The sequence below is a fragment of the Leptonychotes weddellii genome, chromosome 15, assembly GCF_054177405.1.
Source record: "Leptonychotes weddellii isolate Sample4059 chromosome 15, ASM5417740v2, whole genome shotgun sequence".
In the NCBI taxonomy this organism is placed as follows: Eukaryota; Metazoa; Chordata; class Mammalia; order Carnivora; family Phocidae; genus Leptonychotes; species Leptonychotes weddellii.
Genome location: NC_138383.1, coordinates 39,080,841 through 39,108,612, shown reverse-complemented (window position 1 = coordinate 39,108,612; position 27,772 = coordinate 39,080,841). Strand labels below are relative to the sequence as shown.

The 27,772-nt window shown below is 45.9% G+C and overlaps 1 protein-coding gene across 1 annotated transcript in view; it reads left to right on the top strand.

The window, feature by feature from the left end:
- Window positions 1-27,423, top strand: part of PITPNA (phosphatidylinositol transfer protein alpha) — a 42,397-nt gene extending 14,974 nt beyond the window's left edge. The window contains exons 5-12 of the mRNA XM_006741389.3: window positions 4,433-4,440; window positions 5,714-5,788; window positions 7,511-7,594; window positions 9,686-9,763; window positions 9,915-10,025; window positions 10,863-10,985; window positions 23,673-23,741; window positions 24,802-27,423. Of these exons, the coding sequence (XP_006741452.1) occupies window positions 4,433-4,440; window positions 5,714-5,788; window positions 7,511-7,594; window positions 9,686-9,763; window positions 9,915-10,025; window positions 10,863-10,985; window positions 23,673-23,717 (524 nt within the window). The 3' untranslated portion in view covers window positions 23,718-23,741; window positions 24,802-27,423. The remainder of the gene's footprint in view (window positions 1-4,432; window positions 4,441-5,713; window positions 5,789-7,510; window positions 7,595-9,685; window positions 9,764-9,914; window positions 10,026-10,862; window positions 10,986-23,672; window positions 23,742-24,801) is intronic.
- The last annotated feature ends 349 nt before the right edge of the window (window positions 27,424-27,772 follow it).

The window sequence follows — 27,772 nt, the reverse complement described above, 5'->3', positions numbered from 1 at the left end:
AAAGATTTTATTTATTTATATGACAGAGAGAGACAGCGAGAACAGGAACACAAGCAGGGGGAGTGGGAGAGGGAGAAGCAGGCTTCCCGCTGAGCAGGGAGCCCGATGTGGGACTCGATCCCAGGACCCTGGGATCATGACCTGAGCCGAAGGCAGACGCTTAACGACTGAGCCACCCAGGCGCCCCCAAATCATACTAATTCTTAAATTGCTCATTTTTTACTTAGAGTCTTTTCCCTGTCACTGTGTAGTCTACTATTTCTTAAATTTGTAATGTCTGCGTAGTATTCCATCCTATGAGAGCACTATGATCTTTTTAAACCACTTGTTTATTGTTAGATACTGAAATTTCCAGTTTAATGTAATATATTTGGGTTTGGCTTAGAAAGCAGCTTTGAGGCCAAGGAACTCTTGAGTGAGGCAGTGATAGGAAAGGACCTGGAGGGTGACCTTCTTGCCCTGGGGGAGGGCCAGGCCTGACACCAGAAAACGTAGCAATGAAACCCTGATTTTGTTGGGGAAAAGTTGAAATAAGCCCAATTTCTTTATGACAAAGGATTTAGAAACAGCTATCCCCTAAATATATAACACAGAATGTACATGTCAGATTTGTGGGGTAGGAGGCAAGGAGGAGGGGGGGGTCACTGCTAAGGGCCCTGAAATGATGGCTTATGCAAAACCAGCATGTTCTAGAATTTAAGGTGGGGGTAGGGGTGGGATTATGGTCTTCTTCTTGGCTAGTCTCCTATCTAGAATTTCTGGAAAGGAAAGACTTGAAGGCCGTTCTAGACATTCTGGGGCTCCCTTTGAGTAGTTCAGACTCTTAGCTTTTTAGGATTCCTAGGTCTTGAGGGCTAGTACTGATCCATATCCTTAGAGGTCCCCTGGAGCTTGGCTGTGAGTTGAGTGGCCTTTCCCCTAGACAACTCACATTTGTCAGTGTAGACAATCTGGCTCTGGGGCCCTCCTGCCAGCCTCTACTTACGTGTACTGTTACACTTGCCTTATTTGTTGGACTCCCCAGATTGTATCTGGTGAGGATGCTCCACCCATGTAGTCCTTATCCTGTGGACTTTGGGAACGACTAAAGTCTAGAGCACAGTCATTGCCGTCTCCAATCCTCAGTGGCCCTAGAGGTTCAAGAACCTTGTGTCAGGAGATGTACAATCATGGGTGGAACCTGGGATGTGTAACACTTAGAGTTTCATTGATGTAGCTGAAAATGCAAACATCACTACTCCCTTAACATTGAGCAGGAAGTTGTTAAATTCTTGGAAAAGAGGCAGGCACATACATTCTTTTCTTTTTTTTTTTTAAGATTTTTTGTTTATTTTTTAACAGAGAGAGAGAGACAGCGAGAGAGGGAACACAAGCAGAGAGAGAGGGAGAGGGAGAAGCAGGCTTCCCGCCAAGCAGGGAGCCCAATGTGGGACTCGATCCCAGGACCCTGGGATCATGACCCAAGCCGAAGGCAGACGCTTAACAACTGAGCCACCCAGACGCCCAGGCACATACATTCTTTTTTTTTTTTTTTTTTTATTTAACAGAGAGAGACATAGCGAGAGCAGGAACACAAGCAGGGGGAGTGGGAGAGGGAGAAGCAGGCTTCCCACAGAGCGGGAAGCCCGATGTGGGACTCGATCCCAGGACCCTGGGATCATGACCTGAGCCGAAGGCAGACGCTTAACGACTGAGCCACCCAGGCGCCCCAGGCACATACATTCTTAAAAGACAGTGTGCACTGTGGCTGGGTGTGTCTTGTCTAGGGCCAAAGGTGAATTTTCTTTACGTCTAGGAGAGTTGCCATTGAGCATGCGTCATAAGAACCTTAACCAACTTGGCATAAAGGACGCAAACAGACAGCGCAGACTCCTCCATGCCTGGGTCAGTGTTCTGCATACAGAGCTTATGCCGATTGAGAGATGCCCCAGTGCCTCTGTCCTCTGTGTCATTCTTGGGAGAGCGTGGTACAGCTGACGTGGGCATTTTTCTAGATGCCAAGTGTTCCTTCACATATCGTCCTGATCCTTGGCCAAAAGAAAAAAAAGATGAAAAATATAATTTCTAAATATTCAGTGAAGAGGAGAAGCAGGGAGTAGGGGAGGGAAGGTTGGTTTCCTCAGTGGGTGCTGGCCTCATGGTGAGAACCCTCCATCATACAGAACGAATATGTTGAATCTTAGATCTGTTTAGTTAGACATTGCTCTTTGAGACTCAGAGATAGAAATAAGAAGGCTACTTTCCAGTAACCTCTGGGGATTGGTGGCAGAAAGATCAGTCGTTCAAACCCCTTAGCTTGGCCGAAGTAGATTAAAGTTTGGGGTGAGAATGGATAAAGGAGCATAGGGTAAAAGTCCACATACCCTTACTCTGAGTGGAACAAAAACAGATTTGTGATACTCTGCTCACTATCAGCTTTTTCTGTCCTCTTACCTTATTTCTTTCTGTTTCTTGCCTGCTGATGATGATGGGTTGGAACAGGAGGAGGGGGTAAGATGAGGCATGGCCTGTGAATGCAAGTAGGAAGAGGGAAATAAACCTTAGCCCTGGCCTGAATACAGTCTCACTAAGCCATGGTTTTACAGTACCTTATTAGTCTTATTTGGAGAGCACTATTTCCCAACTGCAGAGGATTTCCTGAGACTCCTCCAGTGTACGTAGGGTTGCAGTTTGAAGAAAAAGAAATGGTCTGAATGCAGAGGTATTTGGAGGGACAGGGAGGACTAGAGAAGATTGGAGGAGATTGTTTGGTCCCCCAGGTTGGCATTAAAGGCCAGGGAAGGTCAGCACCCTCATAGGTTAAGAAATCTAGTTTGTCAGAACTGAGTGGAACCTTTTCTCAGGGTCTAGGAACGACGAATGTATGAAAACCCCAAATGCCGATATATTAAGTTATATTGAAATACAGAATTACTAATGACACTGGGCGTTCCTGTTTGCCGATTAAGGTGTTCTTCCCTTGTGAACTCTTCTCCATGGGAAACCAAGGTAGAGTCGGAATGCCAGCATGTGATGGAAATGCCCATTGGCTTAAATGATCAGACTCTTGTGTCCATTGATTAGCATATTCTGTCCCTACAGAGGCCAGACATGCCAAGTGCCATGGAGAACATGGATTCAGAATCAGGTGGTTGGTTGGGGAACCTTCGTGGCTCATGTCATCAACCCGGGCCCGGCTGCCACCACGGTCTCCAGTAGAGATGGGGCTGCTAGATGGGCCACGTAGGCGGCCCGAGGCTGCGGCTGCCAATGCAGCACGAGAGAGTTTCTGCCGACTTGGCCTCCTCGGCCTCCCGCTCGATGAATAGCATGCCCACCATTTCCTTTTTTTTTTTTTTTTAAATTAGATTTTATTTATTTATTTATTTGACAGAGAGAGACACAGCGAGAGAGGGAACAGAAGCAGGGAGAGTGGGAGAGGGAGAAGCAGGCTTCCCGCCGAGCAGGGAGCCCGATGCGGGGCTCGATCCCACGACCCTGGGATCATGACCTGAGCTGAAGGCAGTCGCTTAACCGACTGAGCCACCCAGGCGCCCCACCATTTCCTTTTTGTTAACTGCTTTTCTTCAAGCTGTAACGGGGCGATGACTTCAGTAGGCCACGTAGTTATAATCCTAACCTGGTGCTTTCTTGCAAGTGTCTTTCATCGGCTACAGGGAAATGACTAGTAGTCTCTTGGATTGTTTCTCTACAAGGCGGACCTTATCCCTTATATCTCACCCTTTCCTCATCTTAATCTCAGAGGTAACCTTAGTTTCAGTTTTGGAGTTACGGAGTTTGACTGTTAGCCCCATAAACTCCAGTATGGCCGCGCAACGTCCATGAGAGACTGAGACAAGTCCTAAGTTCAGAGGTACAGAGTGATCTAGGCTGTGGTCAGGAGGAGAGCCGGTTTGTTCCCCAGTGACATTACAGCTGCGGTCATTTTCTCTGATAAATAATTGAACTGTGCTTTCCGAGGGGTCTCATTACAATGAGCAGGAGTGCAGAGGGCGTGAGGTTTGGTTACAGTGGGAGGAAGCGTGCAGAAGGCAGACAGACAGTGCCTGGCCCAAAGTGCCCTCTCTGGGCCCCAGGAGGCGGCGGGACAGCAGGTGATGCTTTGACGGCAGAGTGGCAGGTCCTGGTGCTTGGGCGCACCAGAGCCGGTCCCCTTTCCTTGCCCAGCTGGAGAGAATCTCGGGGACTTCTAGTGGCATTGCTTTAATGAAATTCCGGATTGGGTCTCTTGGGACTTCTGTATGAGGGAAACTTGAGGGTTGGTGCATTTGAGGGACCAGATGCACTCACGGGCCTTGAAAGGCAACTGTGGACTAAGCCCCCGGGAGTGGACAACTCCTTTCTGCCGTGGTCCCTGGGGGTGAGGGGCAGATATTCATTCAGCCTCATTAATCTTTTTCTCTCTTCTTTCCATGTCCTTGCCATGGAGCAGTTATTACGGTAAGAATTCTCGGGGTGGGAGGGCGGGTATGTATGTGGAGGAGATCTTAAATGATCTATAAGAAAAGAAGAAATAAAAATGTCACCGCACTGGAGGTTCCTGGGTATTGGTCTCTGTCAGGGGACTGGCGTCCCTGAAGCTTCACCCTTTCGCTCCTGCTGAGGAATCTGTTTTTTTTTTTAAAGATTTTATTTATTTATTTGAGAGAGAAAGAATGAGGCACAGAGAGAGCATGAGAGGGGGAGGGTCAGAGGGAGAAGCAGACTCCCCGCTGAGCAGGGAGCCCCATGTGGGACTCGATCCCGGGACTCCAGGATCATGACCTGAGCCGAAGGCAGTTGCTTAACCAACTGAGCCACCCAGGCGCCCCTGAGGAATCTGTTAACTGGCACAGTGGCCTCTTGCTTAAGCTGCATTGGCATGTGGCTTTGTAGGTCCAGCAGTCAGGAGGACTGTGGGGCTCACATGTTCAGGATGACCCGAGGCTCTCCCCTGCCCTTCCCACATCATGCCTTCTCAGGGTTTCTGAAACCAGGTCAGCTGACCCGATTGTGGCTTTCCCACATGTGCAGCTGTAGACCCCGGGGAGCACTGTCCATTGGCAAAATTGAGAAGTCAGCAAGGTGTCTTTTCTACATCCACCCCCTGTGTCATCGCCCCTTCTTTCCATCCTTCAGCTCCCTCATCCAGGTGCCTGTCCCTGCTGCTAAACGGAAGCAGCTTCTGCCAACCTAACTCCGGCTGAGGAGTTCAGAGGTTAATAGGCGCCTCCCTCCGAGGAGCATCACATTTCAAAGAGCACTAAGGGAGGAAGCACCAGGGGTTCAGCTGAGAGAACTTTAGGCCTCAGTAAAAGGCTGGCTCAGTAAAAGGTGGATGGGGCACTGGTGAACCATTCCTTCTCGTGTTAATCATTAGTGCTCTGTGCGTAAGGCAGGATGGTCGAGTGGTTAAATACGTGGATTTTGAAGTCAGACACACAGGGTTTTGAGGCCCAGCTCTGTCATCTCTGTGGCCTTGGACAAGTGACCTCCCCTCTTTGCACTTCACTTTCCTCGTCTGTAAAATGAGGATGATATTACTACAGCCCTCGCAGGCTGGGATGAGAATTGAACAAGAGAATGTGGCCCTAGCATATTGTGAGCTCCTAGTCAAGTTAGCTGTTATTGTAAGGCAGAGGCTGGAGTCTCTCAACCACCTGCGATCAGTAATGGGAGATGGTTACTCTCCAACTTCGAGGCTGGTGACTGTAAGGTGTTGTTTCCCTTGCAGAATGAATACATGAAAGAAGACTTTCTGATTAAAATTGAAACCTGGCACAAACCAGATCTTGGCACCCAGGAGAATGTAAGTAATGCTTCCCAAGAGCCCAGGGACTTCCAGGCTGCAGGGTGGGGTCTTGAGGCTCTGCCCAGGAGCTTCTCCTTCCCTGTCCCGGGGCCTTCTCTGTGGTCCTCTTTTAACAGCCTGTGCCTAGACCCTTTCTCCAGCATGGGATTGCTCTGTCTATAATTTGCAAAACATGATCTCCAAACACTCCTTATAGGGCTTTCTCGTAGAGCTAAGATTGGTCTAAAATGCAACTCTTGGCACAGAGGAACTGTATTTTTTTTTTTAAGGATTTTATTTATTTATTTGACGGAAAGAGACACAGCAAGAGAGGGAACACAGCAGGGGGAGTGGGAGAGGGAGAAGCAGCCTAACCACTGAGCAGGGAGCCCGATGTGGGGCTCGATCCCCAGACCCTGAGATCATGACCTGAGCCGAAGGCAGACGAACGACTGAGCCACCCAGGCGCCCTGGAACTGTATTTTTAAAACATGAAGATTACAGCCTCTATAGAGCACAATGATAACTCCTCAATTTTAAAATGCACCTGTCCTTTTGACTCTAGCAATTCCACACCTAGGAGTTTATCATGTAGTTATGCTTTCACAGGTATGAAATAACCTATCCACAAAGAGATTCATTGCAGCATTCTCTGTGTAGCCAAAGATGAGAAACAGTGTAAGAGCCCATCAGTAGAACACAGTCAAACTGTGGCACACCATACGGTGGTATATTAGGCAGCCGTTAAAAAGAACCGATAGAGAACAGTCTTCAAGATAGACTGTTCAGGGAAAAAACATGATGCAGAAGAGTGTATGTATGTGCTACCATTTGTTTTAAAAGAAAAATCTGTACGTGGGTATTTGTATGTGCATGGAATCTGGTAGTGGTGGCGTTACTTGGGAGGGGCTGGAAGGTAAGCAAGAGAAAGTTTTTTAAAAGCATCAAAGTAGGGGCGCCTGGGTGGCTCAGTCGTTAAGCGTCTGCCTTCGGCTCAGGTCATGATCCCGGGGTCCTGGGATCGAGCCCCGCGTCGGGCTCCCTGCTCAGCGGGGAGCCTGCTTCTCCCTCTCCCACTCCCCCTGCTTGTGTTCCCTCTCTTGCTATGTCTCTCTCTGTCAAATAAAAAAAAAAAAAAAATCTTTAAAAGCATCAAAGTAGGGGCGCCCAGGTGGCTCAGTCGGTTAAGCGTCCGACTCTTGATTTTGGCTCAGGTCATGATCTCAGAGTCGTGAGATTGAGCCCTGCGTTGGGCTCCGTGCTGAGCGTGGAGTCTGCTTGAGATTCTTTTTCCGTCTCCCTCTGCCTCTCCCCCCTGCTCACATGCATGCATGTGCACTCACCCTCTTTCTATCTCAAATAAATAAATAAATAAATAAATAAATAAATAAATAAGATCTTTAAAAAAAAAAGGGCATCAAAGGAAGCAGTCTGTGGCTAAACAGGCGGTATGTCCATGAGTGTTTGTAGTCAGCCTTTACAGACGGGAACATATGGAAATAACGTAAGTGCTGTAAGCAGCCCTGAGTGTTTTGCCCTGCTGAAATCAGAGCATTATTCTCACATGTGTATCTACTTAAAACCCTCCTCCGGTTCCTTTGGGTAACTTTGTGTGTAATTCTTTACTGGTAGGAATCTCACATCTCTGGCTACGGGAATAGCTGTTCCTGGGTCTTCATTCTGGATAAAGGGTACTTTGTAGCTGACAAAAACTACACCGTGGTCCTCTTGTTCCTGCAGGTGCATAAACTGGAGCCTGAGGCGTGGAAACACGTGGAGGCCATATATATAGACATTGCAGATCGAAGCCAAGTACTTAGCAAGGTAGGGACTGTTGAACTGTTTAACGAGGCCTTTGAAATACAAAAATGACTTCTAAGTGTCAGAGAAACCAGGAAACCATACCGAACTGGGATCAAAGGGAAAGTTCTCTCCTGGCTATTGTTTGTTTTATTTTTTAAATTACAATTAAGAATTCTCTTGTCCTGACTTGGGGATTCCACCAGGAAGATAGTGGCCTGTTTCGTTTCTGGAAATTATCACCGGACAATGTAGGTGCTGAGGATAATTTGCTCAGCCGAAATGACAGAACCTGAAACTAGTTCTCAAATTCATTCATTTTTCCAACCCAATAATTAAAAAACATCCTACCTATTATGTTTGGAAGACTATGTTCTGTGAGTTCCAGCAGAATATATGAAAAGACAGATGCCCTGCCCTCAAGAAGTTGGTGGTGGATTCTCAGAGTAACACATGGTAGTACACACCTGGAAAAGGACAGCCTCTGCTAAACCATGAACTTGGAGGGAACAGGGACCAGGTCTGTCCTACTCAGTGCTGTGCTCCTTGGAAGTATTCTTTTAGGGAGGAAAGGTTAGATTCCTGCTCATTCAGTACTCTTCCTATTTGACAGAGGCCCGTTGGGATCAGGGCAGAGGAATTTGGCTCTCTGCCCATTGGTGGGGAGTAAGTGTTTGCTCTCCATGTCCCAGGGGTATGATACCTCTTTCCTGGAGTCACTCTCTCTGTGCTTAAAATATCTTGATTTGTGCATTTCCAAAAAGATATGAAAACCATCTTGTGTTTTCCTTGCCTATATCCTCACTTCCACCCTCAAAAGTTAGTGGCTTTTTCAAAAAACTTTTTATTGAAGTATAGCATACAGCAAAGTGAATATATCCTAAATGTGTAGCTTGATGGCTTTTCTCAAACTGAACATACCGAAATATTTCTCAAACAGAAATGCTAACAGAGAGTATGGCTCTTTGTGTATTTTGTCAACTCTGGTTGTTTTGTGTGAGGAGAGAGAAGCAGAGGTGGGGAAGATTTGATTAATTTATTTGTGTTTTATTTGTTTAAGTATAGTTGACACAAAAGGTTTATTTTTTTTTAAGTACACATAATCTTCTTAGCTTTGGGAAATACTTTATAACTTGTGTGTGTATGTGTGTGATTTGTTTTTTTCACTATTTTTGTTAAGTAGGTATCATAGTAAGTTTGCTTTTCCTAAGCCCATATTAGTCAGTGCAGAAGAACACCAAAGATTAAACTTTCCTTAGGGCTAATTCACACCCAGCATTGGCTACATTATAACTAGGTGGAGTGAGACTGACAATAATACAAGGATCGGTTCTACACATTGGACATTTCCAGTAATGATTTTAGAAAGATAAAGATAAAGAAAAAGCGCCAGAGGGAGATTGGATGAGATTTCAGGTTTGACAGCTAGTTCTCATCTCTGGCCATGTTTTAGAATCACCTGCAGAGGTTTAAAACAAAACAAAACAAAACAAAAACTCTGCTGCCCTTACCTGCAGATATATTTTTTTTTTTAGATTTTATTTATTTATGTGAGAGAGAGAGAGAATGAGAGAGAGCACATGAGAGGGGGGAGGATCAGAGGGAGAAGCAGACTCCCTGCCGAGCAGGGAGCCCGATGCGGGACTTGATCCAGGGACTTCAGGATCATGACCTGAGCCGAAGGCAGTCGCCCAACCAACTGAGCCACCCAGGTGCCCTACCTGCAGATATTCTTACTTGCTGGATTTTAGGTGGAGTGGCCCAGAAATCTGAATTTGGAAAAAGCTTTCCCTGGTAATTTGGATGCTTATCCCGGGTTGAAAATCTCTGTTTTTAACAGTGGAAATATGTGCCTGCTTTAATGTGGGTAAAATTGAAAACAAACCATGGCAGAGAAAATCACACAACTCTCCTCTGAGGCAAATGTAAACAGTTCTATATCTTGTTTATAACACTTTCCCATATTTTCACTATACCAGCAGCTTCAAGACTGGTATGAAGTGTACTCTGATGGAAAAAATCTAATCTCGGTCCCCCTCCCTCTCCCTTCCTTTCCCTCCCTCTCTCTCCCTCTTTTCCTTCCTCCCCCAACTCCAATTCTACAACTTCTCTCAGGATTACAAGGCGGAGGAAGACCCAGCAAAATTTAAATCTATCAAAACAGGCCGAGGACCCTTGGGCCCAAATTGGAAGGTGCAGTTCATACCCTCACCACCGGGGGGCAGGGTGTAGCATGGGCAGACCTCTCCCCAGGGAGGAAGGAAATGGCTAGGGTGGGCTAAGGGAGAGCCAGAGGTCGGCCCTCTCAGTTACCTGCCTGCCTATATGTGTGTCTCTAATACAGCAAGAACTTGTAAATCAGAAAGACTGCCCATACATGTGTGCATACAAACTGGTTACTGTCAAGTTCAAGTGGTGGGGCCTGCAGAACAAAGTGGAAAACTTTATACATAAGGTAAGTGACCAGGGTGAGGCCTTCCCCGTGTGTGTGTGTGTGTGTGTGTGTGTGTGTGTGTTGGTGGGGATGTATTTTGCCCAACAAGAGAAGATCATACAACCCACGTGACTTGTGGCCAACAGTGGCAGACATCAGAATATTTCAGTCTGATTTCCCAGACCCCCACTTCCCCTTTCACTTAACTGTCCTCCAGCTTAATACCGTCTATCCAGGGGCACCACATGTGACAGGGAAGGAAACTGAAGCCAAAAAAAAAAAGGGAAACAGGAATCTAGGGTTTACTATGACTGAACTGCAGATACAACTCAGTCTTTCTCTTTTCTTGAAGCCAAAAGGCAAGAGGTCCTATGAACCAAATTCTCCAGTGCCCTGAATTCTTGAACTGGACAGACCTAAGGCATTTTTATAGCTTTTTCTCTGTGTTAGAGCCTCGCTCTTGGGCCCCGTTTCATAGACGTTGGCCAGTTTTAACCTGGCCTTAGGCTCCAGAGACAAGAGGGGAACTTGGCACAGTTGTTTCTGGGCCTTGGCTGAACCGTGAGCTCGTAGGCTGCCTGTCTTGGTAGCATTTTGGGCACAGGGCCTAGCTGTGAGGCAGGTACCCATCCTCTCCAGGGAGCTTCCTCCTTCTTGATGTGATACCTGTTGTCACGTGAGGGCAAAAGTCACTGACTTTTGGGACCTGTGGGCTCATCCATATAAGCCAGCCAGGCAGGCACCTCTCCTCCCCGCCCCTTCAAGAAAGTGGGCTTATCGACATGGAGATCATGGGAGGGGAGCTGCAACAGTGGCCTCTCCCTTCTGGGTTCTAACTAGGTTCCCTCCTTTTTGTAGCAAGAAAGGCGTCTGTTTACAAACTTCCACAGGCAGCTGTTCTGTTGGCTCGATAAGTGGGTTGACCTGACTATGGACGACATCCGAAGGATGGAAGAAGAGACGAAGAGACAGCTGGATGAGGTAAGTGGGCTCCTGGAGGAGCCTCGGCTCTCAACTCAGTAAATCCATGAAGGAGACTAGCCTGTGGGCCTGTGGGCCAGGTCACGAGGGCGCCGCCTGTGGCTCTAGGAACATGTCATGTCCGTGCGAGTCAGGCTGGTGCCAGGTAGTTTAGAACCGTAAGGAAGAGAACAGCTAGTGCTCTTGAATTTGCAGTCTAGCCGAGGTCTTGGCATATTCAGAGAGACAAATATGGCAGTGTGTGCTGCATGCCAAGTGAGTAACTGCAGTGGTTCTTCAGAACTGGTGGGGTGGGGGGAGTCCTGCTGGGCTGCAGGATGGGAGGTGGCCCTGGGAGGAGGCAGGCTGGCCCGATTCGTGAGCACCATGCATGTCACCCACAGAGGACGGCAGCAGGTCCCACACAACTAACTACTCTGTAAGGTTGTTTTGAGCTGTTTTTAGAGTTTGGACCCTTGGCTCTTTGGGGGGGAAGGGAGGGCTTGGCATGGATCCAAGGAGGAGGGCTGTCTGCTCCATGGGAGCTGAAGGCCTAACACTCCTGCCTCATTTGGGGATGCTTCTCTGTGAGGCTCACTCTGAGGAGATTGTCAGTGAGTCAGGTTCAGATCCTTACTGTGTGAGGGCACCATTCTAAGGGCTTTTACATACACCATCTCCTGTGATCCCCGCCATACCTGTGAGGAGACAGCACTGTTCTTGCCCCCCGCAGATGAGGAGGTAGCGGCTCCGAGAGACCACTCCGTGCCCAAGGTCATACAGCCTGCAGGTGACACAGTCAGGGAGAGAGGCATAGCTCTAAAGCACTTGACTTCTCTTCCTCCCTTAAACGCCATTCGGGGCCCTCCTGCCCTCTCGGGGCTAAGATTAAGGCAGGAAGCTCTGTGTCATAACTGCCATCCATTTCTCCCTCCTTGCCCTGCATGGGCTGGCCTGGAGCCAGATGTCAGCAGACATCGCTGTGCCCAGCCTTGCCCGGCTCCCCAGCAGTGCCTCAGACGAGACCCAGGCCCGAGTGCGCGTGGTGCCCCCGCTTCACTGTGCTGGTCTTGGGTGCAGACGTGGCCAGGAGTTCTTCCTTCCTTAGCTCCTGTGGCAGGCAGATGTTCTGGTTATTCATCCAGCTGCATTGGCAGGGAAGTGGCAGGATTTTGGACACAATTCCTGATTCTTCGACTGAGGATCTTCAGGAAGTGGTAGATTTTTAATGTCCAGGACGCTGTTGATTCTGACTATGTAAGAAGAGGCCTGAGTGTTTTGGTCACCCGAGTCCTGACAAAAAAAAAAAAAAAGGAAAAAAGTTACCAAACAAAGGAGTGCGGAGACTTTGGGGTTTAGCCTGGAGCCTCAGCCTCCCGCTGCCTGACAAAGGCCAGTCGAAAGTATACTGGGGTTCATGGGAGCATTTATGGACAGCCTTTTACTCTTTGGGTAGAATTTGAATTCCTGGAGCTGGAAGAACTCTCCAGAGGAGCTACTGGATCTGCCTCCCTCAGATCCAGAGTTTGAGAGGCCTCACTATCAGGGAGGTAATTTTTAGTCCCCCACCTCTCTCTGCGTGTTTCTCCATTCTGTGGAGAATTGTGCCAAAAACCTAGAATACCACTATCCTCTAGGATAACTGCAAATGCAGGAAACCCGCTTTAGAATTGGAATTTAAATAGTTTGCAGTGTAAGAGAAAGCAAAACCAAGTCTCAGTTGGTAAGCGTCTAATTCTTGGTTTCAGCTGAGGTCATAATCTCAGGGTCCTGGGATCGAGCCCCGCATCTGGCTCTGCACTCAGCGGGGAGTCTGCTTCTCCCTCCCTCTGCCCCTTCCACTCGTGCTCTCTCTCTCAAATAAGTAAATAAAAATCTTAAAAAAAAAAAAAAAGCTGCACTTATTTATTTCTTTAAGAGCGAGCGTGTGCACGAGCAGGGTGGGGGGCAGGCAGAAGGAGACAGGGAGAGAGAATCTTAAGCAGGCTCCATGCTCAGCGAGGAACACAATGCAGGGCTGGATCTAACTACCCTGAGATCATGACCTGAGCCGAAACCAAGACTTGGACACTTAACTGACTGAACCACCCAGGTGCCCTGTGCACGTATTTAATCTATCCATCTTGATGAATTTCAGATAAGTATACACCTGTGAAACCACCATGACAGTCATTGCCATAAACAAAAACATTACCTCCAGAAGTATTTTTATAATTTTCAAACTCAGAAGTATCTCAGGCTTAGAAGGGGGAAGCTGTCCTCCTCTGCCCTGCACCTGGAGTTCCGGCCCCCAGAAGCAGCCCCTTGCAGTTCTTATGGTTGTTTCTTTTGTTAATTACCCCCGTATTTCCAAAGATTATACTTAGGTGCTTAATTCTTTATTTCTCAACTTTAGATATTAATGGTTGACTTTTCTTGTGGAAGATTTAACTCCTGTACCCCACCCACCTCTTTTTTAAGAAGACTCACACTCTCTTTTCCTTCCTCCAATATCACAATGTGGGGTTAATTCATTATTCAGGTTGATATTATGACATATGTCATTCTTCTCCCCAACTGAGCACTTTAGTCTGCTCCTGATATTTGTTCCTTTCTTGGAAAACTCTTGTTTTTTTATGGCTGAATAAAAAACCTGTTAGCCTGAATCTAATATTACACTGTATGTTAGCTGGAATTTAAATAAAAACTTGAAAAAAAAAATAAGAAGTTAGTAATTGCTTCCCTCCCTTTTGTAGCTTAGTTTTATGTATCTCTGTCATTAAGTTTTGTTTTTGAGTCTTTACATGGATGGTCTGGTCTGGTTGGTGTGTGATATGTACTGCGTAATAATGTAGGTGATGTCAGTCCATCCTTATTGATTTTGCTCCCCCTCAGTTTTTTGGGTTTTTTTAAAGATTTTATTTATTTATGAGAGAGAGAGTGCGAGCGTGGGGGTGGGGTGGGGGGGAGGAACAGAGAGAGAGGGACAAGCAGACTGTGCACTGAGCACAGAGCCCAACTTGGGGCTCGATTTTAGGTCCTTAAGATGACCTGAGCTGAAATCCAGAGCCAGCTACTTAACTGACTGAGCAACCCAGGTGCTCCCAGGTCTCCTCAGTTCTAGAAAATGTTTTTATATTGTAATTTCTCTCTCTTTGTATCACAATTTTCTCCCCTCTGTTTTGTTTTTTTTTTCTGGAATTTTTATTAGAATTTAGAAGTCAGACCTCATGAATTGACCTAATTTTCTTAAATTTTCTCTCTCTTTTTGTCTGCTTTCTGGAAGATATTTTCCAATGTTAACTTCTCATCTGTTGAATTTAAAAACATTTTATTTATTTTTATTTTTTTAATAATTTTGTTTTCTTTGTTTTTTTTTTTTTTTAGATTTTATTTATTTATTTGAGAGGGAGAGCATGAGTAGGGGGAAGGGCAGAGGGAGAGGGAGAAGCAGGCTCCCTGCTGAGTGTGGAGCCCGACCTGGGGCTCCATCCAGGGACCCCAGGATCATCACCTGAGCCGAAGGCAGATCCTTAACTGACTGAGCCACCCAGGCGCCCCTTAAAAACATTTTAAAGTACTTCTTGTGCTGTGTTCTTTTTCTTAAGTACTTTTTCTGTTTTTCTTTGTGCATTATCTTCCTTTTCTAAAGCTATGGCTTTTTGTTTTTGTGTTTGGTTTTCGAGGTTTCTCTGCCCCCTGTATGTTCTTTGTTTCCTCTGAGAATTCAGGGAGGAAACACCAGGGCACACCACAGCCAAACTGGTGTCTTTTTTTTCCCTCACTTACAAATAAGTCACCCGTTTTCAGCCCCAGCTGCACTCCCACCCTCTGAGGTACTTGGTGCTTCCAGTTCCTGAGCCTTTGGAGAACCTGCAGCACAAACAGGTCTGTCCTTTTTAGCTCCCCTCCTCACAGGCCCTGGGGTGTCAGTCCTGCTGCTCTGTGAATTAGTCACTAATCCATCCATATTTCATCTTGCAGAATGTTGCTGCCATCTCTTATCTGCTGTTCTTGTTGCCTTCATGGTTTTATTTCTTTTGCTTATTCCTTTACTCTCATCGTAGTAGGGCTTGGGGGACGAATAGCATAAATGCATGTTTACAATCTGCCAGGATTAACTGTGAATTTGCAATAGGAATTATGACCCTTATTCTTTGATTAATGCTCAGTAGCCTAGTGTGGGTGGGTTTTTTGTGTCACTATAAGGCCACGGTCACCGCTACTGTAACTCTAGTCCCTGTGGGAGGGTGGACTCACCATTCTTGGATGAGGCTCAAGGGACCAAGAGATTAGTCCTTTGCCCTAAAAAGAAAAATGTCAGGAAACGTGTGCCTGTAGGAGAGCAGTGTCTGTCCATGTGTTTCCCTCCCTCCTTTCCTCTTTCTCTCCCTTTTTCCCTCTCGCTCTTTTTTTTTTTAATTTTTTTAAGATTTTATTTATTTATTTGAGAGAGAACGAGAGAGAGCATGAGAGGGGGGAGGGGCAGAGGGAGAAGCAGACTCCCTGCTGAGCAGGGAGCCCGATGCGGGACTCGATCCCGGGACTCCAGGATCATGACCTGAGCCGAAGGCAGTCGCTTAACCAACTGAGCCACCCAGGTGCCCATCCCTCTCGCTCTTTTAAGAAAAAGACTCATAATCTCAAAATTGGAAGAAGGCACCTTAAAGGTCACTTAGTCCAATTACCTGTCCAGTGCTTGAGTCCTCTCTGCAGCTTCCCCACCGGCCTGCACTTGATCACCTCCTGTATTGGGGAACTCACTATCTCTTGAGCATGGTGGTAATAAAAATATTTTTATTACTAATAGAGGCTAATATTTGATTGAGGTCTTACTGTATGCCTGTAGTGTGTGGTCAGCATTTTCTGTGAATTATATCATCAAATCGTCATGTCAGCCTGTGCCAAAGTGTTATTTTCATTTTATAGATAAGAGAAACTGAGGCTCAAAGAAGTTGAGGATACCTTCTAGTTCAGTGAACAAGTGCCGCCTGGACCTTTGGCCACAAACTCTGTAGATAATGAACCTGGGAGGAGAAAACTCATTTTAACTGTTAAGAAAACTTGTTTCCTGATTTGCTGGCCTCTAGAACATTTGCTTAAAACCAGCAGAGATACTGAGTGTCAGTTAGAGTGCATGATTAAGATTCTGCAGCATTTTTTTCCCCAGCCTTCCCTTGTGGGGCTTCCTTCTAAGTCCCTGTTGCCTCCGTGATTCCTCTGGTCCCTCCATAGCCCATCCCTTTGTGATGGAGCTGAGAGGCTGCATGACCCCCTTGCTCCGCTGGCCCACCTTGGGGGCTGTCTCTGAGCCTCCTTGTAGTCAGTCTCCCTGTCCACATGCTTGTGTGTGAATGGGCCTGTCCTTTCTCATCTCCTGAGTCTTGATGCAGAGGTCCCTTCCTCCATCCTATGGCTTTCTGACAGATGGATGATGGATCACCATCATTTTTAGATTTTAAGTCTTCAACTATGAACTGGTTACCCAAAGGTTGTATAAGTGTCCCTGTGCAGTGAAATACCTGGCAGGACACTAGATTTCTTTTTTAAAAGTAATAAAATCTTTTAAAAAAATAAAATAAAATCTTCAAAAAAATCTAGAAAAATAAAAAATGGAAACCCTAAAGTTTCCAGTTTGTGATTGGGGTAGATAGAAGTTTGGAGAGTTAAGCTGATAAAGAGAAGTCACTCAGTGCTGGGCCATGGGAGAGTAGGGAGTAGGGAGTGAGATTCCAGTAGCATGTGCAGAGGGCTAGCTCATTGTGTTGAGGCTGAAGGATCCGTGTATGTGGAGGAGGATGTTGTTCCATGAATTCTTAATTCTCTCTCATCTGCCCAACAATGATTGACCCCAGGGCAGACTACCTGGAACATTGGCCAGCATCTTGAAATACAGGAAGTAGCTTTATTTTCTTTTTGGTACAATCTCATTTTTCAATAATAAGTATTGTATTGTATCAATAATGTATTAACATAGACATTAAACATTTTTTTGGAAATAGTGAAAAGCAGAAAGAAATCAGTTGTACCCTGGTTATTTAAAGACAACCTCTGGGGCGCCTGGGTGGCTCAGTTGGTTAAGCGACTGCCTTTGGCTCAGGTCATGATCCTGGAGTCCCTGGATCGAGTCCTGCATCGGGCTCCCTGCTCAGCAAGGAACCTGCTTCTCCCTCTGACCCTCCCCCCTCTCATGTGCTCTCTCTCTCATTCTCTCTCTCTCAAATAAATAAATAAAATCTTTAAAAAAAAAAATAAAAAAAAATAAAGACAACCTCTAGGGGCACGTGGGTGGCTCAGTCGGTTGAGCATCTGACTCTTGGTTTCGGCTCAGGTCATGATCTCAGGGTGGTGGGATCAAGGGTCGTGGGATTGAGCCCTGCTCCTCGCTTAGCACAAAGTCTGCTTGAGATTCTCTCACCTTCCCTTTGCTCCTCCCCCCCACTTCCTGGCACTCGTGTGTGCTCTCATTCTCTAAATAAATAAATAAATAAATAAATAAAATCTTTGAAGACAACCTTTAAAACATTTTAAGTCTTTCTATACACTTTTACTTAGTTATAATCATATTGCATGGGCCAAATGGGAATCCTACTTTTTTCTCTGAACATTGTAACAAATATATAACATTATAACAAATACAGAGTTTCCCACTAAAAGAGTTTCTTCACATACACGTTTCTGACTGCAGCATACACATATTGCTCATACTCTGTCATTGCCCTGTGTTGGATTTTCCTTCATGTTTCCAGGTTCTCACTGCTACAGATAATGCCATGATGAAAATTTTTGTGCGCTCAGTTTTTTCAGTTTTTTGGATTACTATTTGGATTTGGATTAAGATTATTTCCTTAGAGTAAATTCCTACAAATAGAATTAGAGAATATAAGACTCTTATTATTTATTACCAAATTTCTTTTCCAAAGGGCTTTCTTTCTTTCTTTTTTTTAAAAAGATTTTATTTATTTATTTGACACAGAGAGAGCACAAGCAGGGGGAGCAGCAGAGGGAGAGGGAGAAGCAGGCTTACCAAGCAGGGAGCCCGATATGGGGCTCGGTCCCAGGACCCTGGGATCACGACCTGAGCCAAAGGCAGACGCTTAACGACTGAGCCACCCAGGTGCCCCACCAAAGGGCTTTCTAAAGAGCTTCTAAAAACCGTTCTGCATGTGCCTCATATCTGTTCCTTCAGGAATGCTAGGTCTGTGGTTGCTTTTCAGTGTCTTAAACTGAGTTTTTTTTACTAGCTTTATTTTTTTATTGAAATTTTATTTTGAAATGATTGTAAGATTCCTATGCAGTTATAAGAAATAACACATAGAGATCTGTTTCTCCCAATGGCAACATGTTGCAAAACTATACCACAGTTATCACAATTGGGATATTGACATTGATACTTTTGCTAGGTGTGTGTGTGTGTGTGTGTTTTGTAATCAAAGGAGTATCTCATACTTCATAGTAAAAACAATTTTCAAAAGCTATAGAAAAATAGGGGCATCTAGCTGGCTTATTTAGTAGAGCATGCAACTCTTGATCTCGGGGTTGTAAGTTCGAGTTCCATATTGGGTATAGAGATATTTATTTATTTAAAAGATTTTTAGTGATTTCTTTTTTAAAAATAATAAAATCTTTTTCTTTTTTTTTTTTATTTTTTTTATTTATTTTTTTTTAAAGATTTTATTTATTTATTTGAGAGAGAGAATGAGATAGAGAGAGCATGAGAGGGGGGAGGGGCAGAGGGAGAAGCAGACTCCCCGCTGAGCAGGGAGCCCGATGCGGGACTCGATCCCGGGACTCTGGGATCATGACCTGAGCCGAAGGCAGTCGCTTAACCAACTGAGCCACCCAGGCGCCCCTTTTTTTTTTTTTTTTTTAAAGATTTTATTTATTTATTTGACAGAGACACAGTGAGAGAGGGAACACAAGCAGGGGGAGTGGGAGAGGGAGAAGCAGGCTTCCGGTGGAGCAGGGAGCCCGATGCGGGGCTCGATCCCAGGATCTGGGATCATGACCTGAGCCAAAGGCAGACGCTTAACGACTGAGCCACCCAGGCGCCCCAAAAGTAATAAAATCTTTAAAAAAATAAAATAAAATCTTAAAAAAAAATCTAGAAAAATAAAAAGTGGAAGCCCATGTATTCCAACCCCTGGCCTTATTCCCTAGAGAAAATCAGTTAAAAACAAACAAACCAAGATTGGAGTTTCTATTTTCATATTCCTTGACTATATGTGTATACATAGCCTGCAGTAGCTTGATCAGAGGAACAAACATCAGATAAAATCTCACGGTGTTCTATAGGCCCCAGGAAACAGGAAAAAAGCATTCTTAGAGCATTTCATTATAAGAATGAAATAATGTATTTTTATTTCAGTGGCACCCTCTGAGGTGACCTTGTCTCTGGGAGTAGGGGAAGCCATCATGTTCCCTGATAGAAAGTTGCATCTTAAGCAGTAGGAAAACAGGACCTGGCTTTGCATTAGTAAATTAAAGCAAGGCAGTAAACTCTTAGGGTATACATGGATCTGGTTGAGGCCCACAGAGCTTTTCTCCCCTGTATTAAATATCAGCTTCTCTGAAATTGAAAATTTACATGGTCATTAGTGAGCACATTTAATGAGCACATCTTTGTGTTTTTTAAAAAAATTATTTTGAGCCAAGATAACGGAAATAACCTAAGTGTCCATCCATAGATGAATGGATAAAGAAGATGTGGGGGCGGGGGGTAATGTGTGTGTGTGTGTGTGTGTGTGTGTAAATAGAATGGATGGCGTATCAGCCATAAAAAGGAATGAATCTTGCATCGTGACAGTATGGATGGACCCTAAAGGGTATGATACTAAGTGAAACAAGCCAGACAGAAAAAGACAAATACCATATAATCTCATTTATATGTGGAATCTAAAAAACAAAACAAATGAACAAACAAACAAGAAACAGAAATAGGGGCACCTGGGTGGCTCAGTCGTTGAGTGTCTGCCTTCGGCTCAGGTCATGGTCCCAGGGTCCTGGGATCGAGCCCCGCATCGGGCTCCCTGCTCGGTGGGGAGCCTGCTTCTCCCTCTCCCACTCCCTCTGCTTGTGTTCACCCTCTCACTGTGTCTCTCTCTGTCAAATAAATAAATAAAATCTTTAAAAAAAAAAACAAACAAGAAACAGAAATAGACTCATAAATACAGAGAACAAACTGGTGGTTCCAGAGGGGAGGGGGGAAGTAGGTGAAGGGCATTACAATGTACAAACTTCCAGTTATAAAATGAGTAAGTCACGGGATGAAAAGTACAGCACACGGAATACTGTCAACGGTGGTGTAATAACTTTGTGTGGTGACCGAACGCAACTACATTTAAGTGGCGAGCATTTCCTAATGTTTCTAATTGTCGAATCACTATGTTGTTGTACGCTGAAACTAACATAATATTGTATATCAGCTGTACTTCAATTTATTTTTTTTTTTTTAAAGATTTTATTTATTTATTTATTTTGAGAGAGAGAATGAGAGACAGAGAGCATGAGAGGGAGGAGGGTCAGAGGGAGAAGCAGACTCCCTGCCGAGCAGGGAGCCCGATGCGGGACTCGATCCCGGGGCTCCAGGATCATGACCTGAGCCGAAGGCAGTCGCTTAACCAACTGAGCCACCCAGGCGCCCAGCTGTACTTCAATTTAAAAAAAAATTATTTTGAAAGAGTTTCAAACTTACAGAAAATGGCAAGAATACAAAGAACTCCTATATACCCCTTGACCCAGAGACCCCATTCCTTTGAAGCAGAGGATAGAGCCCCAGGGCCACACACTGCACCCTTCTAGTGTCTCTTAATCTAGAGGTTACCTCTGTCCACCTGAGGCACAACAAGGTATCACGAGCTCATCATTTTCCTTCCATGACACAGCCCTGGGACGAGCCGTATCTCTAAGGAGTCCTCGTTCCTTTCCATGGAGGGGGCTAGGTGTGCTCATGACTGCTGGGTGTTGCTGCCTCCAGGCCTTCTCAGAGGACAGAGCTGGGGAACTTTTACATCTATAGTTATTTCTCCCTCTGTCTTACATAGTATGTTCACACGAATACTTGCAACACTACAAGGTCAACTTTTGTCTTTCTAAAAATATGATAGTGCAGGGGTGCCTGGGTGCCTTGGAGGAGTGTGTGACTCTTGATCTTGGGGTTGTGAGTTTGAGCCCCATGTTGGGTGTAGAGATTACTTACAAATAAAATCTTAAAAAATAAATAAAAATAATTAAATTTAAAAAAATAAATAAAAATAATTAAATTAAAATTAAAATATGATAGTGCCTTTATCCTTTTTTTTAAGAACTTATTTTGGGGTGCCTGGGTGGCTCAATCGTTAGGCGTCTGCCTTCGGCTCAGGTCATGATCCCACGGTCCTGGGATCGAGCCCTGCATCGGGCTCCCTGCTCAGCGGGAGGCCTGCTTCTCCCTCTCCCACTCCTCCTGCGTGTGTTTGCTCTCTTGCTGTGTCTCTCTCTGTCAAATAGATAAATAAATAAAATCTTAAAAAAAAAAGTAATATATTAACAGACATTAATTGACAGAGATATCTGAAGTTAGAGGAGCAATAAAAATCAAAAGCTCTACCATTCACGGGGCTCCTGGCTGGCTCAGTAGGAGGATCGTGCAACTCTTGATCTCGGGATTGTGAGTTCCAGCCCCACGTTTGGGATAGAGATGACTTAAATGAATTAAAAAAAAAAAAAGATGCCATTCATGAAAGCGAGTTTAGAGCAGTTCTACAGGTAGAGCTAGGAATGAGCACATACTGGCTTGTTGTCAGCAAATAGACCTTCCTGTTGGGCGCAGCAGGTCTTTGCAGGGGATGATGAAAAGTGAGGCTTGTAAGACTGATTTTATGACTCACTTACTGTCTGTATCCTGTAGGTTCTGACTTATCAGGTCTGGGGCCTAAGAATCTACAAGTAACCCGGGTGATTATTTTGCTCAAGTAGGAAACTCGGGCCTAAAAGACCAACCTAAGACATTTGATGTAATTCTGGTAAAAGTTGTGAATGGCGGGGGGGGGGGGGGGGGGCGCCGGGGGGGTTCAGTTGGTTAAGCGTCTGCCTTCGGCTCAGGTCATGATCCCAGGGTCCTGGGATCGAGCCCCGCATCGGGCTCCCTGCTCCGTGGGGACCCTGCTTCTCCCTCTCCCTCTCCCCCTGCTTGTGTTCCCTCTCTCGCTGTGTCTCTCTCGGTCAAATAAATAATACAATTAAAAAAAAAAGTTGTCAATAGGAAGTGAATATCAGAACCTCCACAAAGGAGCAGATTTTTTTTTTTTTTTTATCATGCCCAGGTTCCCCATGGACTCACTGATTATAATAGTTGGGGGGAAGCAGGAAGTGTGAACAATGAACAGGAGTTTGAAATGTGGCAGAAAGAGTATTTTGAAAGTACTTCCTAGTGGAGAACCACTTCTTCTGAGGTAGAATCTCTGCAAAATGCAGCAGTATTAAAGTTTTAGCGAATAAAACAGAACTCTGAGGAGGAAGGTAGCACAGAAGTCCAAGGTCTTCAGAGCTTGTGGACACACGCACCCCCTGTACTGCAGGATGCTGCACAAATAGCAGAAAATGTGGCCTGGGTGCATACTCCATGCTAGGTGCTCTCCACAAATATCTTTATTTAATTCTCAACAACCACATGATGTGGGTACTTTTATTATCTCTATTTTATTATTACAGAGACAGGCTTAGAGTGCAGTGAAGTCACTTGCTCAGGGTTACACAGTTGGTCATGGCACCAGAATACAGTCCAGGGAGTTTGGTTCCAGAGGTCATTCTCTGAGGTGCTCAAAATTTGTTGAATGAAGAAAGAATGAAAGTTGAGCAGAAAACTCATGGATAGTGAAGAAATATCTAATGGGAAGTTAAACTACACATGTGTTATAGGCATTCTGCAAATAGAATGGAACTTTCAAGTTGGAAAAGATTAGAGAGATCACCTCCACGCTATCCCCACAAGAAGTTGTGTCCACTTCTGCCTGGCAGGTGGAGTTCACAGGGGCCACTCGGGGCTTCCAGAGAAGACCCCATCCTGCTTTCCAGCAGCCTCACACTTCTGCTAAGCTGAGATCTACCCACCCTGCTCTTTGAACCCCTGCCTTCTTGTGCCACACTCTGCCTACCTGATTGTGCAGAGCCTCTCAGCAGAGCCCAGGAAAGGGAATTGCTGTTCCCTCTGCCTGGACCACTCCCCGCACATGCCCCCTCCAGGGAGCCACAGGACTTTCCCCCTCACTTCCTTTGCCAGGTCTCTACTCAACATCTGCCCCCGGCATATATTGGTTTGTTCGTTCTCCCCTACTTTGCCCCAGAATGTAAGCACCAGGAGGAGAGACTTGGTCTGTTTTGGTTCACTGCCGAATCCTCAGGCCTGGAGCAGTTTTGTGCAGTTCCTAGCACAAAAGAGTTGCTTCATAGATATTTGTTGAATGAATGAATGAATGAATGAAGAAAGAGAGGAGCTTAAGAGCTGCACCCCAGCACTGGAACGCAGGGAGAGGAACAGAAATCACGGATGGTGGGAGCAGTGACACGGAGCTATAAATGGTACGGCTTTGGCTGTATGTATGCAGAATTCTACTCTTCTGATTTGCTTTGTGCACAGAAAATGCTCCACCCTCTTCATTGGCAGGACTGAAGAGAAGGCGGAATGTATTTGTGTTGGGAGTTCCATCAGCAGCAAGAGCCTTCAGTTTTTCCTGTTTTTTTCTGTTCCAGATGAGACAAAAGGACCCAGTGAAAGGAATGACCGCGGATGACTAAAGGCACCCCTCCCTCTTCTGCACTGTATGTACTGAATCTCTCCCTTTGCATCTCATCGACGTGAAAATCAGTTTGGGTCCTTGGGGCTTCAGCAGCTCACTGTGGAGTCAGGAAACTTGCTTCATTGCTCGTCCTGTCCTCCAGTAATCCTGATGACTGCCATGCTAAACAGTTCTCAGGCTTCCATTGACAGATGTTGTGACTATTAGACCAATTCAGGGACATGTGATCTTATAATGAACCGCCCAGACAGACACATGGACCCACCCAGTAGTGAAAAGTGGGGCTGGGTTGGGGCGGTAGACACAGAACTGAAGCTTATCTGCAACTAAATCCTCCTCCTCTCGTAACTAGAGCCATTTCAAGTTGAAGCTGGCATTCAGGGGTGCCCCTGGTACCCCTGTGCCAAAGCTAGTTCCTGGCTCCCCACTGCTATCATTCCCTGCCCTGCCCTTGGAAAATGCTGGCCAGACAGCTTTTCCTCGGGTTCATCATTTATCTGGTGCTTCATTTCCTTCCTCTTTAAAGCCTCTGATCCTATACTAAGTAGCTGTCCTCATCAGAGGCAGCCTCTTTCAGATGCTTGGAGAGTATTTCTGCCCGGGTCATAGGAGCAGGATGAGGTGTTCCTGTTTCACGGTGCTGCTCTTTCCCAAGCCCCATCCTTCTCTGAGCTCCCAGGACCCTGCATACCTCCGGACCTGCTGATACTCCAGCAGCTATCAGTGGGCTTGGTCATGGAATTAAAAACGTGGCCCTGCTTCCCATTGGGCTCTGAGAGGAAATTATTTTATCAAGTAAACTGTGGTTGTCCTCTAACACTAAGGAGCTGAGGAGGCCTGGGGTCTCACCAGCAGTAATGCAAAGCTCTGCTCGCTCTCCCTGCCCCGTTGTGCGTGAGAACTTCTGGCAGATGAAACAGTAGGACTGAATGGACTGTTGCAGTGTCGGCTGCTTGGACCATCATTTCCTCCCCCCACCCCCTACTGGCATCTTGGCTCCTTTTGAAATTCCGCCATCAGTGATTTACAGTGTGTTTCTATTTTCCTCTGTTGCTTCCTTAATAATTGTATTTCTCTTCTAGTTTTGCAAGACAGTGGTCAACAGGAAGGCCCAGCAGCTCCACCCTCCCAAGTGACAGGCCATCTTCGGACGCAGCCTTTCTGTGCCCATTCTTCAGGCAACTTTCGATCCCTTACTGTAGCTACTTCTAGATGCCCTTTAATATTGTGAACAAATAGACCGTCTGGTATTACACGAAGCGCGTATGTGCGGGAGCCTGCTCCTCTGAGATATGTGGCGTGTAGGTTGCTGTATTCACAGCTCCTCCCTCTCCAACCATTTTGTTCTCAACCCATTTCTGTGTGTTCCACCACCCCCCCCCGCCCTTTATTTCCAAGTGACATTTTTAGTCTTTCAAAATAGCTGCCTTTTGTGATGTGGTGATTTAAATGATTTAAGTTCGTTTGTTTTCAACCTTGGGATACACTGAGGTATTTTTGCTTCCTGGGCAGATCTTTGCAATTTTGAGTGCTCACCTGGGGAGAGATGAGTTAGAAATACAGTTTTTTCCTCCAGTTCCACAGAACAGCAGTGTGGCTTCATAAGTCTGATCTCTGCTCTCGGTAGCCCATTGTTAATGTGCTGTAGGCACCAAGGAAGTACCCAGGGCCCAGCCAGTCTCTGTTTTAAAAATGTAACAAATACAGATAACTCCTGCCCCAGGATCGCATCTCTGGTCACTAGTCTTAGAGACACCTGTGGCTTCTTGGCCCTCCTGTTGCCCACCCTGTCTGAACCTTGCAGAGCCCACAGTATGCCCAGGTCAGTTCTCCACCTGGAGGGACCTGTCCAGTGTCCCCTTAGAATTGAGTCAGTCCCATATGTACTAATTAGTCTGTCCCCCAATCCCCCCCTTCCCCCCCCCCAGGAGCTCTGTATGTCCATGCTCCTCTTCCCTTTTGGGCTGGTGCTGCCACTCAGCAATAATCCTCTTTTCTCTGTGCTTTCTTAGATTCCTGTCCTCTGTCTCTGAGGCTGGTCAGGACACAAGGGTCCTGATCTTTTCATGCTGCACAAAACGAGCATGCAAAAAGCTTTTCCCCAGCAGAACATGTTCCCTCTTGTCTCCAGTTGCTGGAAAGGAATTTGGGAATCAGGAACTCAGCTCATCCCGCCCCCATGCTGAGTTCTGTCCTGGACAATCAAAAGCAAAAAGCAAGTAGTGATCATAGTATAGAACTCTACCAAAGGAGGCCGGTGAAAAAGTCCAGACTCCAGGGGAGGTAGAAGCTGCCGAGCGCTCCATGGTTGTAGACAACTTGGCGGACACCAAGTCTGCCTTCCCAGCGGGAGAGTCTGAGATAGCTGTGGTGTCACCTGACATTTCCCAAGCCTCGTGAAGCATGTTAGCCAAGTGTGTTGTGATCCAAGCCCATGCTAGTCTGGGTGCGGTGGCTCATGAAGAGACCAAATCTGTGTTGGGGGAGCTGGAAGTAGGGTGGGATCATTTACCCTTACGTTGTCGTCAGTTTGTTTTGCCTTACTGATTTCTAAGTGCAATAAGGGAGTGTTTCACAGGATTGCACCTGTGACATCCTGATGGCTGCTTCCCTGTGACCCTCTTGGGGCAACAGCGGACAGACTCAGACCCCTCAGTGTGGTTGTCTCCCACCTCCATTGAGGCCTCTGTGGGACCAGGAAATGTCCTGTTACACCTTCCTTGCAGGCTCCTCACCTTGTGGGGTCTATAGTAATGGATCTGGGGCAGTTCAGTTGGTTATTAGGATTCCCAACTGCTGGTAGCATCTATTTGGGAAAGTGAAGCATTCCTACTGGAGAAAAATGTAAATGTTTTCCCATAAGCTCTGTATTAGCTATAATTATATTTGTGCTTAAAGTTTTCCCTTCATTCATCAGCTAAATCCAGGTATGGGTTATCCTGGGAGAAATGAACCATGATGTTCTAAGCAGACAGGTGGATCGAGGGTCATCAGATGTTAGTCTCCTTGCCTCAGCTCTTCTCTGAGATCCACACATACCATTCCAACTCTGGTGGGCCTTGCTCTTTATCTGGCTTTTCTCTGGCTCCTCCCATCTCCACCTGTTGCCCCAGTTTGAAAGCATCCACATGAGCTGAGCTAGAATTTCCTGATGTCAGCTGGATCTGGGGCTCCAGCCCACAGAAGCATAAGGAGGGGTGTCCCTGGTCTATTCTATCCCCACGGATAGTATTGCTGCTGGGCAACAGTGTTGGCTTTTAAGTATCCCCCTTACCTTCTCCACCCACCTCCTGACTAGCACTGACTAGCACTCAGAGGACTTTACGATGAAAGGCTCAGCTCCAGGGGTAGTACCTGACGGTGTGCCGTGCCCCTTCAGACCAGCTGCTGCCGTCAGAGTCGCAGTTTGAAGCGGCAGTGCCTCTGTAAGGGGGCAGTGCTGGGCTCTGGCCTCACAGAGGGAGGTCAGGGACAGGGTCAGTATTGTGGGCATGTGTATATCTCCCCAAGTTCTCTTACAGTCCCTGCTGGGACTCCCTGACTTATTTTGGTTGGTTCCTAGTGCTACTTCTTTTACAAAATACACTTTGTAGAACTGATTAGATTACCTTGTTTATTTAATGTGAGTTTGTGCCTTTTTGTCTCAATCTTCCAAAACAGGTATATTGGGGGAAAAAAGCAATCTAATAAAATCCTAGACAGAGCTTTCCGGAGTCCAGCTTATTGGTGATGTCCTTATGTCCATTTTACAACTTAGATATCCTCAAACTCTTGCTGCTGTCCTCCATTTTACCAGGACTAGGAAAAAGTACAAGATAGCTCCAAAATTTTTTGCAGGTCAATTTCTGTAAATTAAAACATCCTCTTGTCATTTTACTTATGCAGACATCACATATCTGAAAGTAATTCAGCCATTTTATACTGGCAGGATTTCCTTTTTTGCTTTTGTGCCCCCTCCCTTTTTTTTACTATCCTGCCAAGCAAAACATTTATTTAAAGTAGGAGTTCTTAACCTGGCTTCCAGGTCTGTGGACCTCATAAAACTTGTTTGTA